We start from the raw sequence: 15,254 nt of genomic DNA, 5'->3' as shown, positions 1-15,254 counted from the left end.
ACTTCTACACCTGCATGTCTTGCTGTTTGGGGTTTTAGGCTGGGTTTCTGTACAGCACTTTGAGATATTAGCTGATGTAAGAAGGGCTTTATAAATACATTTGATTTGATAGATTTGACACACCTACACTTACATTGTAGAATAATAGTGAAGACAACAAAACTATGAAATAACACATTTTTATGTTAGATAGCCCTAACCAAATAGGGCTATCTTCTGGATACCACCCCTACCTTGTCACAACACAACTGATTGGCTCAAACACATTAAGAAGGAAAGCATTTTCACAAATGTACTTTTAACAAGGCCTTTCTGTCTTTGAGGTTCAGGGGTTACCACAATGACTTCCTCCTCGAAAGCTGACAGCTGTATGTGAGAGAAAGTCACTTGAAGGAGTTTCTCAGGACTTTTTCTCTTGTTACATACATCTTTTAAATGTCCTATACATTTTCACAATTCTTCAATTTAGACAGTAATAACAATCAAATGTTCTCTATTCAAAACCACACATTTCAAAGTGAAGCATACATTGTAGTTTCTGTATTACATCCAATACAGCCCTGTTGTTAATGTCTCCAGAGTTGAATGGGGTGTCAGAGGTGCAAGGGGCCAGTGTTGGCCTGTGTTCCAGCAGTAACTCCAATCTCCCCACAGTGCCCAGTGAGGAAGTCAGTGGTGTGGGGAAGTTGACCAGCTGGGCTGTCAGCTTCGAGAGGCTCCTGCAGTGTCCTATACTTCACGGTGAGGGCTCAAGCTGACCGTATACAATCTTTCAAGCCTATGTCGTGATGATCTGTTGTATACAGAGTTTTTGTGCTAGTCTGTTTATTGGTCTCGTGTGTTTGTTTCAAGGAGGGCCCATTGTTTTGAAGCGATAAATGAAGTAATTTAGAACAATTACATTGTCAGCCCAACCGTTTAGTTTACACCACTTTAGATGACAAATTGTTATCTGAAGTGATGGCTCCTATTTTAAAGCATTTTACTGACTAGGACACAAAACAAAGCTCCGCTACAAGGGTTGATTGTCAAATTGCCCAAGAAATTAGAATGAGAACGAGGCCCACGCATGAGTCACTTAAATGGTACGAACCATGTGGGTGTCCGATTTTCTCCTTTGGGCTGGAGGACTTATGGGAAAAGAGATGAGATTCACCAGTCTGGATTATGAGGCATGTGGAGAATAGAGGGATGTGCGTGTGCTTGACAGAAATATCAGTGTCAACAATATAAGTCAAATATAAAGTCATGCTAAGGACTAATAATAGTTCTCAGACAGCGTCAAATCAGGCTGATAATGTATTGTGGATGCTGGCTAGAAACTGGTGACAGAAATGGTTTTCTGTTTAGACCGACTTCCTGAAGTCGGAGGTCAGCGCTGAGAACATCTTATTTTGGAAGGCATGTGAGAAGATCCTAGCCAATTAGAAAGAGAAGGTACTTCACAGATGAAAAGGGATTTGGAAAGTTTGATAGTCTAAGAGGGTCTATGAGTCAGGGTCTGACCATGTTTCTGCCCTGTCCAGTTAAACCAGGAGTCTCGCTCCATCTACAACACCTACCTCTCAGGCAGTGCTTCCCATCCCATCAACATTGATGAGGAGCGGGACGTGAGAAACCCTCACCTTGACATGTATCACAAGACCCCAAAACAGGTACACCACCATGGACACATTATTATGTTATTTGATTATTTATTATTATAAAGTATATTAAAATACAATTCCATTTAGCAGATTATCTAAAGTGACTTACAGTGATGCGTGCATACAGTTTTTACATATGGGTGGCCCTGGGAAGAGAACCCACAATCCTGGTGTTGCAAGGGCCTTACTCTACCAACTGAGTCATTCAGGACAATATAATCTACTGTACCAAGGCTCACTAGAAAATCATGAAATAGTCCTCTATTCCCCATACAGTAGCATGCCCATGTATTGCTGTGGGAAACACAGTCATACAAATAAGAAATGTAATGGAAAACTGAGTTTAGTAAAGATGGTTGTGCTGCCTGACTTGACGAGGCTTTTCCTCTGTCTCTCTCTCACTTCAGGTCTTCAAGCTGATGAAGTTTGACAGCTACACGCGCTTTGTTCGCTCCCAGCCCTACCAGAGCTGCATGTCTGCCAATGTGGAGGGCAGGCCTCTACCTGACCTGGGACCCTGCTCGAAGAGCACAGCAACCAGGAAAACTGCTGGGACTGACAGCGCCTCACTCAGTGACAGGCACAAGGCTGACCAGAAACCACAAAAGGTACTGTACAGTATTGTGAAGCTTGGCTATAATGTTTGTGCATAAACCAACTCATGCCTGAGTATTGTTCTTAGAAACCAAAGGTCAAACCAAGAAATGATCTTCCTTTGGATGTGGATGAGGGAGCAGAGAAGAAGATGAAAGCTCTACAGAACAAGTTGACCAGAGACAAACTTCAGGAAAAGAGGTGCTGGTGGGGAGGTACAATATAATACAATGGGGATAGCATTGGTTCAGAGTTTATGGTACAGTATATGACGTTTCTGGTACGGTGACCGACTGTACATTATTTGAAAAAAGGGTTATTCGGCCCTTCCCACAGGAGAACTCTTTTTGGTTCTAGGTAGAACCCTCCGTGGAAAGGGTTCTACATGGAATCCAAAAGTGTTTGACCTGGAACCCAAAATAGTTCTTCAAAGGGTTCTCCTATGGGGACAGCTGAAAAACCCCTTTAGCTTTCAAATAGCTCCTTTTTTTCTAAGGGTGTACCTGCAGCTGAATATAATGCACCCCATTCCCTTAGAAGAGCTTGCTGACCATGCTGCAGTCTTACAGAGCAGTGCCAGGCCGGGGTCTCTCCTCGATGCAGTAGAGGTAAGCACACCACACACCAAGCTCTAACTATATTGTAAAATATGTTCCGACAACATTTCCCTTTGAATTAACTTGTGACTTTTGCCCCCTTCCCCCACAGCAGTTGGAGAGAGAGCGTTGGCGTGCGGGCCAGGCTGAGAACTGCTGTGTGTTCCTACCTGACGGTACTGCCTCCCTGGCTCCAGCCCGTGCTGGACATTCCATCCACACCATGCTGACTGGGCTCTATGACAAGAAAGGCTTCCCCCTCTTGGATGTCATCATCTACCTGCAGGGCAAGGACAAGTTGAGCCTCAGTCAGAGTTGGCTCCTACATGCAGGGCAAGGACAAGTTGAGCCTCAGTCAGAGTTGGCTCCTACATGCAGGGCAAGGACAAGTTGAGCCTCAGTCAGAGTTGGCTCCTACATGCAGGGCAAGGACAAGTTGAGCCTCAGTCAGAGTTGGCTCCTACATGCAGGGCAAGGACAAGTTGAGCCTCAGTCAGAGTTGGCTCCTACATGCAGGGCAAGGACAAGTTGAGCCTCAGTCAGAGTTGCCTCCTACATGCAGGGCAAGGACAAGTTGAGCCTCAGTCAGAGTTGGCTCCTACATGCAGGGCAGAGGCCAACTGTGTAATAAGCATGTACCTCCCAAGCAGATTTTTAAAAAATTGATTTAACCTTTATTTACCAGGCAAGTCAGTTAAGAACAAATTCTTATTTACAATGACGGCCTAAGAATCAGAATCACGTTTATTGCCCTACAAGAGGAAGATCTTGGCATAGCTCACACATGACATACACATGACATACACATGAACGTTACATGGAATTGTTCATAATAGCTCCTGGAATGAAACGATTGGTTTAACCCAAAATGGTGTCTGTCTGTCACTTAGCAACATCTTAGGTGGAAAAGAGTTTCTATTGTTGATGTACCTTTCCTGTTTGTTCTCTTTCTGTTCTCTGGTCCCTCCACAGAAACACCTCTCTCTGGACCAGGACAGCTCAGTTCTGAAGGAACAGCAGGTTTTTCTGGAGCTCAGCGTGTCTTTTGCATGGGTGACCACATCCTGATATTCCATGACTTTTATTTATCCTTGAAAAGAAAAAGGCTCCATTCTTGCTCAACATTAAAGAACGTGTCACTATTAAAAGCTGGACATTTTGGGCCTTCATCAATGGCCTTCATCAATTAGAAAAATGACACAGAGGGAGTATATAGCTCATAAGGCATGTCATTAGGGAAGACCATTTTATTATCCTGTAATTAAATAAATAATACAGCCAGACAGCCAGTATTTCTCAGGGTGGAGATGGTGTCCACAGGGAAGACAGTGGGTGTTGTGATGACATGACGTCCAATGGAACTCTACAGGAAGCAATGACCCCGGTGCTCCAGAAGCAACGTCTGCTACCACAGCACGTCATAGTCACCATGCTAAGTCATTCTGGGGGACTGTGACGTTGTATAACCTGTTTACCCTCTGATGCTTTCTCTCCATGCTCCATTTGATTTCAGAGTAGGAGCATAGAGTCACTGAGCATGAGCAAGGCCTTAACCTCACTGGACAAGAAAAAGCTAACCACTGGACCGAGTAAAAGGCTAGTATGCAGCAAAGTTGTGTTTTTTTGTGTGTATTTATGTTTAGGAGAGAGACTTAGACAGTGAGATTGCTTGTGCTCAAAAGTAACACTAACGCTGAATCAACCAAGCTTATGCATTTATTTCCCAAATGAGTTTGTGCAATATTTTGCAATACACTTTTTCCTATTATGCCAAAACACGATGATTTCCCATGACAATATTCTGTGAGGCTTGATCCTTTACGGTGCTCAATCAGCTAGTGTTTTGTTGTGGTAATCGGTTCTTCGTTGTAATTAGCTGTGAGTCTTTATGGGTGAATCTGTAAGAGCTTTGCTCAATGTTTGCACATTATTCTTTAAAAAATTATTCAAGCTTTGTCAAGTTGGTTGTTGATCATTGCTAGACTGCCATAGATTTTCAAGCTGATTTAAGCCAAAACTGTAAATATACCACTCAAGAACATTCAATGTCATCTCAGTAAGCAACTGCAGTATATATTTGGCTTTTTGATTTAGGTTATGTCCTGCTGAAAGGTGCATTTGTCTTCCAGTGTCTGTTGGAAAGCAGACTGAACCAGGTTTTCCTCTAGGATTTTGTCTGTGCTTAACTCTAATCCATTAATTTTTTTCATAAAAAACTCCCTCGCTTGTTATTCAGGACATAAAGTTAATTTCTTTCCCCATTTTATGCAGTTTTACTTGAGTACCTTCTTGCAAACAGGATGCAATTTGTGGAATATTTTTCTTCTGTTCAGGCTCCCTTCTTTTCACTCTTTCCTTTAGTTTGTGTTGTAAAGTAACTACAATGTTGTTGGTCCATCCTCAGTCTTCTCCTATCACAGCCATTAAACTCTGTAACTATTTTAAAGTAATCATTGACCTCTTGGTGAAATCCCTGAGTGGTTTCTTTCCTCTTCCGGAAACTTACAGTATTTAGGAAGGACTCATGTATCTTTGTAGTGACTGAGTGTATTGATACACCATGCAAAGTGTAATTTACTTCACCATGCTCAAAGGGATATTCAGTGTCTCTTTTTTTAATATATTTATTCACATCGACCAATCGGTGCCCTTCTTTGCGAGGCATTGGAAAACCTCCCTGGTGTTTGTGGTTGAATATGTGTGAAATATATGTGAAATTCACTACTTGACTGATGGACCTTACCGATAATGGTATGTGTGTGGTACAGAGATGAGGTAGTCTTTAAAAAAATAATGTTAAACACTATTATTGCACAGAGAGTCCAACGTATTATGTGACTTGTTAAGCTATTTTTTACTGCATGACTTATTTAGGCTTGCCATAACAATGGGCTTAAATACTTCTTGACTCAAGACATTTTAGCTTTAAATGTTTGATTAATTAGTAAGCATTTCTATAAACATACAGTACCAGTCAAAAGTTTGGACACACATACCCATTCAAGGGTTTTACTGATTTTTTTTACTATTTCTACATTGTTGAATAATAGTGAAGACATCAAAATTATGAAAGTAACCAAACAAGTGTTAAACAAATCAAAATATATTTTCTATTTGAGATTCTTCAAAGTAGCCACCCTTGATAGCAGCTTTGCACAAACTTTGTATTCTCTCAACCAGCTTTATGAGGTAGTCACCTGGAATGCATTTCAATTAACAGGTTCAAAGCTAATTTATGGAATTTATTTCCTTCTTAATGTGTTTGAGTCAATCAGTTGTGTTGTGACAAGGTAGGGGTTGTATACAGAAGATAGCCCTATTTGGTAAAAGAACAAGTCCATATCATGACAAGAACAGCTCAACTAATCAAGGAGAAATGACAGTCCATCATTACTTTAAGGCATGAAGGTCAGTCAATACGGAACATTTCAAGAAATTTGAGCGTTTCATCAAGTGCAGTGGCAAAAACCATAAATGATGAAACTGTCTCTCATGAGGATCGCCACAGGATAGGAAGACCCAGAGTTCAAACCAAATCAAACGTTATTTGTCACATGCACCAAATACAACAGACTTTCCGTGAAATGCTTACTTACAAGCCCTTAACCAACAGTGTGTCACGCCCTGGCCTTAGTTATCTTTGTTTTCTTTATTATGTTGGTTAGGTCAGGGTGTGACATTTGGGATTTATGTGTTTTGTTTGGTCTAGGGGTTTTGTATGTTTATGGGGTGTTTTCTAGTCTAGGTGTTTAGGTCTAGGTGTTTTCTAGTCTATGGTTGCCTAGATTGGTTCTCAATTAGAGGCAGGTGTTTACCGTTGTCTCTAATTGGGAACCATATTTAGGCAGCCATGTTCCTTAGGTATTTTGTGGGTGATTGTTTCCTGTGTCTGTTTGTGCGTCACCGGACTGTTTCGTTGTCAATTCACTTTGTTATTTTGTATTTGTGTTCATGTTCGGTTTTCCCTATTAAAACATGGACACCTACCACGCTGCATATTGGTCCGATCCTTGTTTCACCTCTTCAGAGGAAGAGGAGGAAATCTGCCGTGACACAGTGCAGTTCAAGAAGAGTTAAGGAAATATTTAGTAGACTAAAATAAAAAGTTATAATAAAAAAGTAACACAATAAGAATAACGATAATGAGGTTATATACAGGGGTACCGGTACCGAGTCAGTGTTCGGGGATACAGGTCAGTTGAGGTAATTTGTACATGTGGGTGGGGGTGAAGTGACGATGCATAGATAATAAACAGCGAGTAGCAGTAGCAGCAATGTACAGGCGGGGAGGGGGATTGTCCGGTGGCAATTTTATTAATTGTTCAGCAGTCTTATGGCTTGGGGGTAGAAGCTGTTAAGGAGCCTCTTGGTCTTAGACCTGGTGCTCCGGTACCGCCTGCCTTGGGGTAGCAGAGAAAACAGTCTATAACTTGGGTGACTGGAGTCTGACAATTTTATGGGCTTTCCTCTGACACCGACTATTATATAGGTCCTGGATGGCAGGAAGCTTGGCCCCAGTGATGTACTGGGCCATTCGCACTACCCTCTGTAGCGCCTTGCGATCAGATGCCGAGCAGTTGCCATACCAGGCAGTGATGCAACCGGTCAGGATGCTCTCGATGGTGCAGCTGTAGAACCTTTTGAGGATCTGGGGACCCATGCCAAATCTTTTCAGTCTCCTGAAGGGAAAAGGTTTTGTAGTGCTCTCTTTACGACTGTCTTGGTGTGTTTGGACCATGATAGTTCGTTGGTGATGTGGACACTAAGGAACTTGACACTATCGAACCGCTTCAGTCGATGTTAATGGGGGCCTGTTCAGCCCGCCTTTTCCTGTAGTCCAAGATCAGCTCCTTAGTCTTGCTCACATTGAGGGAGAGGTTGTTGTCCTGGTTATTACACTGCCAGTTGTCTGATCTCCTCCCTATAGGCTGTCTCATTGTTGTCAGTGATCAGGCCTACCACTGTTGTGTCATCAGCAAACTTAATGATGGTGTTGGAGTCGTGTTTGGACATGCAGTCGTGGGTGAACAGGGAGCACAGTGGGGGACTAAGTACACACCACTGAGGGGCCCCAGTGTTAAGGATCAGCGTGCATATGTGTTGTTGCCTACTCTTACCACCTGGGGGCAGCCCGTCAGGAAGTCCAGGATCCAGATGCAGAGGGAGGTGTTTAGTCGCAGAGTCCATAGCTTAGTGATGAGCTTCGTGGGCGCTATGGTGTTGAACGCTGGAGCTGTAGACAATGAACAGCATTCTCACATAGGTGTTCCTTTTTTCCAGGTGAGAAAGGGCAGTGTGGAGTGCGATTGAGTGGATCTGTTGGGGCGGTATGCAAATTGGAGTGGGTCTAGGGTGTCCGGGAGAATGCTGTTGATGTGAGCCATGACCAGCCTTTCAAAGCACTGCATGGCTACTGACGCGAGTCCCACAGGGCGGTAATCATTTAGGCAGGTTATCTTCGCTTCCTTGGGCATGGGGACAATGGTGGTCTACTTGAAACATGTAGGTATAGGAGTCTCGGTCAGGGAGAGGTTGAAAATGTCAGTGAAGACACTTGCCAGTTGGTATGCGCATCGTTTGAGTACACGTCCTGGTAATCCGTCTGACCCAGCTGTTGAGTCTGCCTATAAGAATGTGGTGATTGACATAGTCGAAAGCATTGGCCAGGTCGATGAATACGGCTGCACAGTAATGTCTCTTATCGATGGCAGTTATGATATCGTTTAGGACCTTGAGCGTGGCTGAGGTGCACCCATGACCAGCTCTGAAACCAGATTGCATAGCGTAGAAGGTACGGTGGGATTCGAAATCGTCGGTAATCTGTTTGTCAACTTGGCTTTCAAAGACCTTAGAAAGGCAGGGAAGGATAGATATAGGTCTGAAACATAAGATTTTACAGTTATTGTGACGTTTGTAGGGTGATCTTAATCGTAGGTCATCAATTTTATTATCCAATGATTGCACGTTAGCAAGAAGAACGGATGGCAGTGGGAGTTTACTCGCTCGCCTACGGATCTTCAGAAGGATGCCTGATCTGCGGACCATTTTCCTGCGTCTTTTCTTCACACAAAAGGTGGGGTTCTGGGCCTGTTCCAGTGAAAGCAGGATATCCTTCTCATTGGACTCGTTAAAGGAAAAAAAAAATTCCAGTCCGCGGTGAGTAATCGCTGTTCTGATGTCTAGAATTATTTTTGGTCATAAGCGACGGTAGCAGCAACATTATGTACACAATAAGTTACACAAAATGCAAAAAAAATAACAAAATAGCACAATTGGTTGGGAGAACGTAAAACGTCTGTCACGGTCGTCATATGGAGGAGACCAAGGCGCCGCGTTGTAAGCGTACATACTTCTTTATTAACGAACATTGAACAAAACTAACAAAAAAAACAACAAAAAAACGAGAAGCAAATATGAGTAGTGCAGACTGGCAACTAAACATAGAATAAGAACCCACAAAATACCCAAGGACTATGGCTACCTAAATATGGTCCCCAATCAGAGACAACGATAAACAGCTGCCTCTGATTGAAAACCATTCTAGGCAACCATAGACATATAAACACCTAGACTTACAAAAGCTCCTAGGCAATACAAAAACTAAACAAACCACCCTCGTCACACCTTGACCTCACCAAAATAATAAAGAAAACAAAGATAACTAAGGTCAGGGCGTGACAACGTCAGCCATTTTTTGTTCCAGCCGCTGCATCTTTGTGAGACGCAGAGGATGTGAACAGATGATCATGTGTGGTTCCCACCATGAAGCATGGAGGAGGAGGTGTGATGGTGTGGCGGTGCTTTGCTGGTGACACTGTCAACGATTTATCTAGAATTCAAGGCACACTTAATTTGCATGGCTACCACAGCATTCTACAGCGATACGTCCTCCCATCTGGCTTGCGCTTATCATTTGTTTTTCAACGGGACAATGACCCAACACACCTCCAGGCTGTGTAAGGGCTATTTGACCAAGAAGGAGAGTGATGGAGTGCTGCATCAGATATCCTGGCCTCCACAATCACCCGACCTCAACCCAATTGAGATGGTATGGGATGAGTTGGACCGCAGAGTGAAGGAAAAGCAGCCAACAAGTGCTTAGCATATGTGGGAACTCCTTCAAGACTGTTAGAAAAGCATTCCAGGTGAAGCTGGTTGAGAGAATGCCAAGAGTGTGCAAAGCTGTCATCAAGGCAATAAGCTGGCTACTTTGACGAATCACATTTGTTTAACAGTTTTTTGGTTACTACATGATTTCATATGTGATATTTCATAGTTTTGATGTCTTCATTATTGTTTTCCAATGTAGAAAATAGTCCAAATAAAGAAAAAACAGTGAATGAGTAAGGTGTGTCCAAACTTTTGACTGGTACTGTAATTCCACTTTGACATTATGGGGTGTTGTGTGTTGATCAATGACACGACATCTCAATTGAATCAATTTTAAATTCAGGCAGTAACACAACAAGATGTGGAAACGGGAAAGGGGTATGAATACTTTCTGAAGGCACTGTAATAACCTAGCAAACACACTGTCACTAATTGTCATGTTTGGCTTGACACTGACAACAATGGAGCTGGCAAGAGCACAAACATATCCGGAACCAAGCTAGTAATTACCATTTTACCATGTGATTTCAATGTAAACACCAGATAAATAGCCAACTTTAAAATGTAATTCTCTTATAAGTGAAATATATTTTCTCAGAAGTAAAATACATCTTCTGATGAAGATTCTACATCTAGTACTGTAGATGTCATTGTACTTGTTTCATGTACACTCTCGTGTATACTCTCTTTATCTTCTGCTTATGTGCATCAGTGAGCAAAACAGTGTTTCCTCCTGAGCAAATGTCTCGTCACATTTATGTTGTTGTGGACTGTGCAACCCCTCCCCAGTGGAGCTCTTCCATCACTTTGCATCTACTGAACTGACTGTATCACAACCATTACTGACCAAGGAATTCATTTATAATGTATAACAAATAGAGAATAATGCTTTTGACAACTTCTCTTTTAGTTTTAAAGAGCAGGAACTTCTCTAGTTTGTTTATGTTGAAGGCCATCAACACATTTCACTGTGCTGTTCTTATATTTAGTCTAAACCTCTAAATTGTTCTGTATAGTTTCATTGTTGAGTTTGAGAATATTTGATCATAATATTCCCCCCAGGTACCAATCAGAGCAGCGGCACAAGGGTGAGTGGTACTGGAGCACTGCTCTGTCTGTCTGACTGTCTGTCTGCTTGGTCTGTCTGTCTGTCTGTCTGTCTGTCTGTCTGTCTGTCTGTCTGTCTGTCTGTCTGACTGTATGTCTGTCTGTCTGTCTGTCTGTCTGTCTACTCTGTCTGTCTGTCTACTCTGTCTGTCTGTCTGTCTGTCTGTCTGTCTATTCTGTCTGTCTACTCTGTCTGTCTGTTGGGCTGTCTGTCTGTCTCTGTCTGTCTGTCTGTCTGTCTGTCTGTCTGTCTGTCAGTCTAGTCAGTCAGTCTGTCTAGGGCTGTCAGTCTGTCTGTCTATTCTGTCTGTCTGTCTGTCTGTCTGTCTGTCTGTCTGTCTGTCTGTCTGTCTGTCTGTCTGTCTACTTGGGCTGTCTGTCTCTGTCTGTCTGTTCTGTCTGTCTGTCTGTCTACTTCTGTCTGGCTGTCTGTCTGTCTGTCTGTCTATTCTGTCTGACTGTCTGGTCTGCTATGGTCTGACTGTCTGTCTGCTTGGTCTGACTGTCTGACTGTATGTCTGTCTGCTTGGTCTGCTTGGTCTGACTGTCTGACTGTATGTCTGTCTGCTTGGTCTGACTGTCTGACTGTATGTCTGTCTGCTTGGTCTGCTTGGTCTGACTGTCTGACTGTATGTCTGTCTGCTTGGTCTGCCTGTCTGATTGTATGCCTGTCTGCTTGGTCTGACTGTGTGTTGTTTAGATGAGAAGATCAGCTGTTGTAGAGGTGGACACTAGCTCCCTCTGTAGTGTTGGTATAGTCCCCACCAATGCCAGGCTGAGAAACCCTGCTGTTAGAAAAACATATAACATGGATGGTAAGGTAGTGGTTTGGGAACCTACTGGACATTAGTGTTATGATCAGCTGGTATCTAGCAATTAGTTTATGGCATGAGTGTAACCTTATTTTATTTTATTGTTGTACCTTTATTAAACCAGGTTAGTCTTGTTGAGATACTATTACATCTGTCTAAAGAAAGGTTCAAACTTGTTGGGGATAGGAGGCAGTATTTTCACTTTGGATGAATTGCTTGCCCATAGTGAACTGCATCCTACTCTGTCCTAGATTGCTAATATATGCATATTATTATTACTATTGGATAGAAAACACTGAAGTTTCTAAAACTGTTTGAATTATGTCTGTGAGTATAACAGAACTCATAGGGCAGGCAATCTTCCAAACAGGAAGTGAAATTCTGAATGTGGGTCAAATTTGACGTCATCGCCCCTTCCCTTCCAAATAAGATATGGACATGTTAGCACTTCCTACGCCTTTCACTAGATGTCCTCATTCAGTAGAATGTAGAATGGAGCCTCTGGTGTGAACTTTGACCGAATGGGAGGGGAAATAGTCACTGTCTTGGCAGAATGCAATTTCCCTGTTGCGCATTTGTCTGTTGATGTCACCATCGTTCCATTTGGCTGCAGATGAAAACATATGCTCCGGTTGGAATGTTATTGGATATATATGAAAATAACATCCTGAAGATTGATTCTCTACTTAGTTTGACCAGTTTATTCGACCTGGAATATATATTTTTGAAGTTTTCATCCGAGTTCTCCTTGACCAGTGTCAGCTTTTGGGCACGTGAGCTGAAAGTGCAAGCAAATGCAGCTAATTGGACACTAGTATTGGACATTATGGAACAAAACAATGATTTATTGTGGAACTAGGACTCCTTGCACTGCATTCTGATGAAAGATCATCAAAGATAAGGGAATATTTATGATGGAATTTCATATTTCTGTTGACTCCAACATCGCGGAGAAATATATTTATATATTTATATTTATTTATCTGAGCGCTGTCTCAGATTATTGCATGGTAGGCTTTCTTCGTAACGTTTAAAAAAAAATCTGACACAGCGGTTGCATTAAGAACCAGTGTATCTTTAATTATATGTAGAACATGTATCTTTCATCAAAGTTTATGATGAGTATTTCTGTTATCTGGCGATGCCCTTCCAGACTTTCCTATAATCCCTCCGGATATTTTGGAGGCATTTCTAAACATGGTGTCAATGTAAACCGAGATTTGTGGATATAAATATGCATATTTCGAACAAAACATAAATGTATTGTGTAACATGTCATATGAGTGTCACCTGATGAAGATTATCAAAAGGTTAGTGATTCATTTTATCTCTAATTCAGCTTTTGTGACTTTTGATTTGGTGGTGGTCTAACGTAAATATATGTAGTGTTTTTTGCTGTAAAACATTTTCAAAACCGGACATGATGGGTAGATGAACAAGATGTCTATCTTTCATTTGCTGTATTGGACTTGTTAATGTGTGAAAGTGAAATATTTCTATATATTTTCAGCTGAATGGGAGGGGGGAGAGTTCCCCTCGGGAACGCCTTGCCATAACAGATATTAATAAAATAATCTATAACATGTTAACAAGAATTGTCTGTTGTCTGTATTTCTGATGGAGCTTCTATCCAGAGCCCTGTGCTGCCCTGCGGACAACCAGAGAGGGCTTCTGAAGAAGGAGAAGCTCAGCTCAGCTGCTCAGTTCCTACAGCTCCCCTTGGAGGAAGCGCACATGAGGAGGACCAGGAGGTGGAACATTGGAGGAGAGCAGGAAGAAGGATACTGGCGGAACTACAGGGTCAGGATTGATTTAGGCTCACTGAGACAGAGCTGGAGCTGGAGACAGCCAGATTTCCGACCCTGACCCTGGCAGGGAGACTGTGGTGTGAGGGAGGGTGGGATACATGCTGTCGGTAAACGGGTTTTGAATTAGCCTGTGTACCAGTCTGTTTAGCAATGACACAGACTACAAGGAATGGAATGTTCGCTAAACAGGCTGGTACTCAGGCTAGTGGAATGTTAGCTAAACAGGCTGGTACCCAGGCTAGTGGAATGTTAGCTAACCAGGCTGGTACTAGTGGAATGTTAGCTAAACAGGCTGGTACTCAGGCTAGTGGAATGTTAGCTAAACAGGCTGGTATCCAGGCTAGTGGAATGTTAGCTAAACAGGCTGATACCCAGGCTAGTGGAATGTTAGCTAAACAGGCTGGTACTCAGGCTAGTGGAATGTTAGCTAAACAGGCTGGTACTCAGGCTAGTGGAATGTTAGCTAAACAGGCTGGTACTCAGGCTAGTGGAATGTTAGCTAAACAGGCTGGTATCCAGGCTAGTTATGAATTTATTCAGCTGATTTACGGTGCAGTGCCTTCTACTGCCCCATGATATTTACCGGATGTATACTAATATACTTAAATGCAAAATATGAACAGTTAAATGTGTTTTGTGCTGCTGTTTATTTTGTGGGGGAAAATAAATGCATGTATTGATAACCTACAGTGTAAAGTGTAAATACAATTATATTGTGATTGGAATGTTTGCCACAACAATGTAATCTCTGACAATGTAATCTCTGACAGTGTAATCTCTGACAGTGTAATCTCTGACAGTGTAATCTCTGACAATGTAATCTCTGACAGTGTAATCTCTGACAGTGTAATCTCTGACAGTGTAATCTCTGGAATGAATTACTCTCTCTCTGGGTGAAGAGATACTGTGGAGTATTACATGGATGATGATTGCCTCCCTATTTGGTAGCCTTTTATCTTCAGTCTCCTTTGTTGGGTTGTTAGTATTCACTCCATACGCCTTCAAATAAAAAAGGAGGATGACCATAATGCTTTCGTGATAAGGAGAAGAGAGAGAACAGAAAGGGAGGGAAAGACCTCAGTGGTGAGTGTGGGGGTGTGGGAGTGTGGGGGGTGGGTGGAGATAATGGAGGATTAATGACGTAGTTTCTAGCCTTTTGAGCTTGAGCTGGAACTGCTGTTCACCCAATTGAATACCCCCCTATCTCTGTGCCTCTGCCGCTCTCTCTCAATTCAATTCAAGGGCTTTATTGGCATGGGAAACATATGTTAACACTGCCAAAGCAAGTGAAGTAGATAATAAACAAAGGTGAAATAAACAATAAAAATGAACAGTAAATGTTACTCTCTCTCTCTCTCTCTCTCTCTCTCTCTCTCTCTCTCTCTCAATTCAATTAAATGGCGTTATTGGCATGGAAAGCATATGTTAACATTGCCACAGCAAGTGATGTAGATAATAAACAAAAGTGAAATAAACAATGACAATTATTTCTTTCTCTCTCTCTCTCTCTCTCTCTCTCTCTCTCTCTCTCTCTCTCTCTCTCTCTCTCTCTCTCATACAAACACACTCAAACACATACCT

At 42.3% G+C, this 15,254-nt stretch overlaps 1 protein-coding gene across 1 annotated transcript; it reads left to right on the top strand.

Moving 5' to 3' along the window:
- Positions 1-569: 569 nt before the first annotated feature.
- LOC118385736 (regulator of G-protein signaling 14-like) lies at positions 570-3,377 on the top strand. Its single transcript, XM_052521753.1, has 6 exons — positions 570-701; positions 1,527-1,655; positions 2,054-2,254; positions 2,329-2,455; positions 2,778-2,848; positions 2,949-3,377. Exons 1-6 carry the CDS (start codon positions 570-572, stop codon positions 3,228-3,230), a joined length of 942 nt encoding a protein of 313 aa, XP_052377713.1. The 3' UTR covers positions 3,231-3,377.
- Positions 3,378-15,254: the final 11,877 nt, after the last annotated feature.

The sequence above is a fragment of the Oncorhynchus keta genome, chromosome 6 (assembly GCF_023373465.1).
Source record: "Oncorhynchus keta strain PuntledgeMale-10-30-2019 chromosome 6, Oket_V2, whole genome shotgun sequence".
NCBI classification, from domain to species: domain Eukaryota; kingdom Metazoa; phylum Chordata; class Actinopteri; order Salmoniformes; family Salmonidae; genus Oncorhynchus; species Oncorhynchus keta.
Note: the sequence above shows the minus strand (reverse complement) of the source record. Positions and strands in the feature narration are given on the sequence as shown.

What these genes read in the sequence shown, in the direction of transcription:
- LOC118385736 (XM_052521753.1), top strand. Translation starts at nt 570, where the DNA reads ATGTCTCCAGAGTTGAATGGGGTGTCAGAGGTGCAAGGGGCCAGTGTT. An exon ending in ATCACAAGACCCCAAAACAG is followed by an intron (nt 1,656 to 2,053) that starts GTACACCACCAT and finishes CTCTCACTTCAG; the next exon opens with GTCTTCAAGCTGATGAAGTT. An exon ending in CTGACCAGAAACCACAAAAG is followed by an intron (nt 2,255 to 2,328) that starts GTACTGTACAGT and finishes TATTGTTCTTAG; the next exon opens with AAACCAAAGGTCAAACCAAG.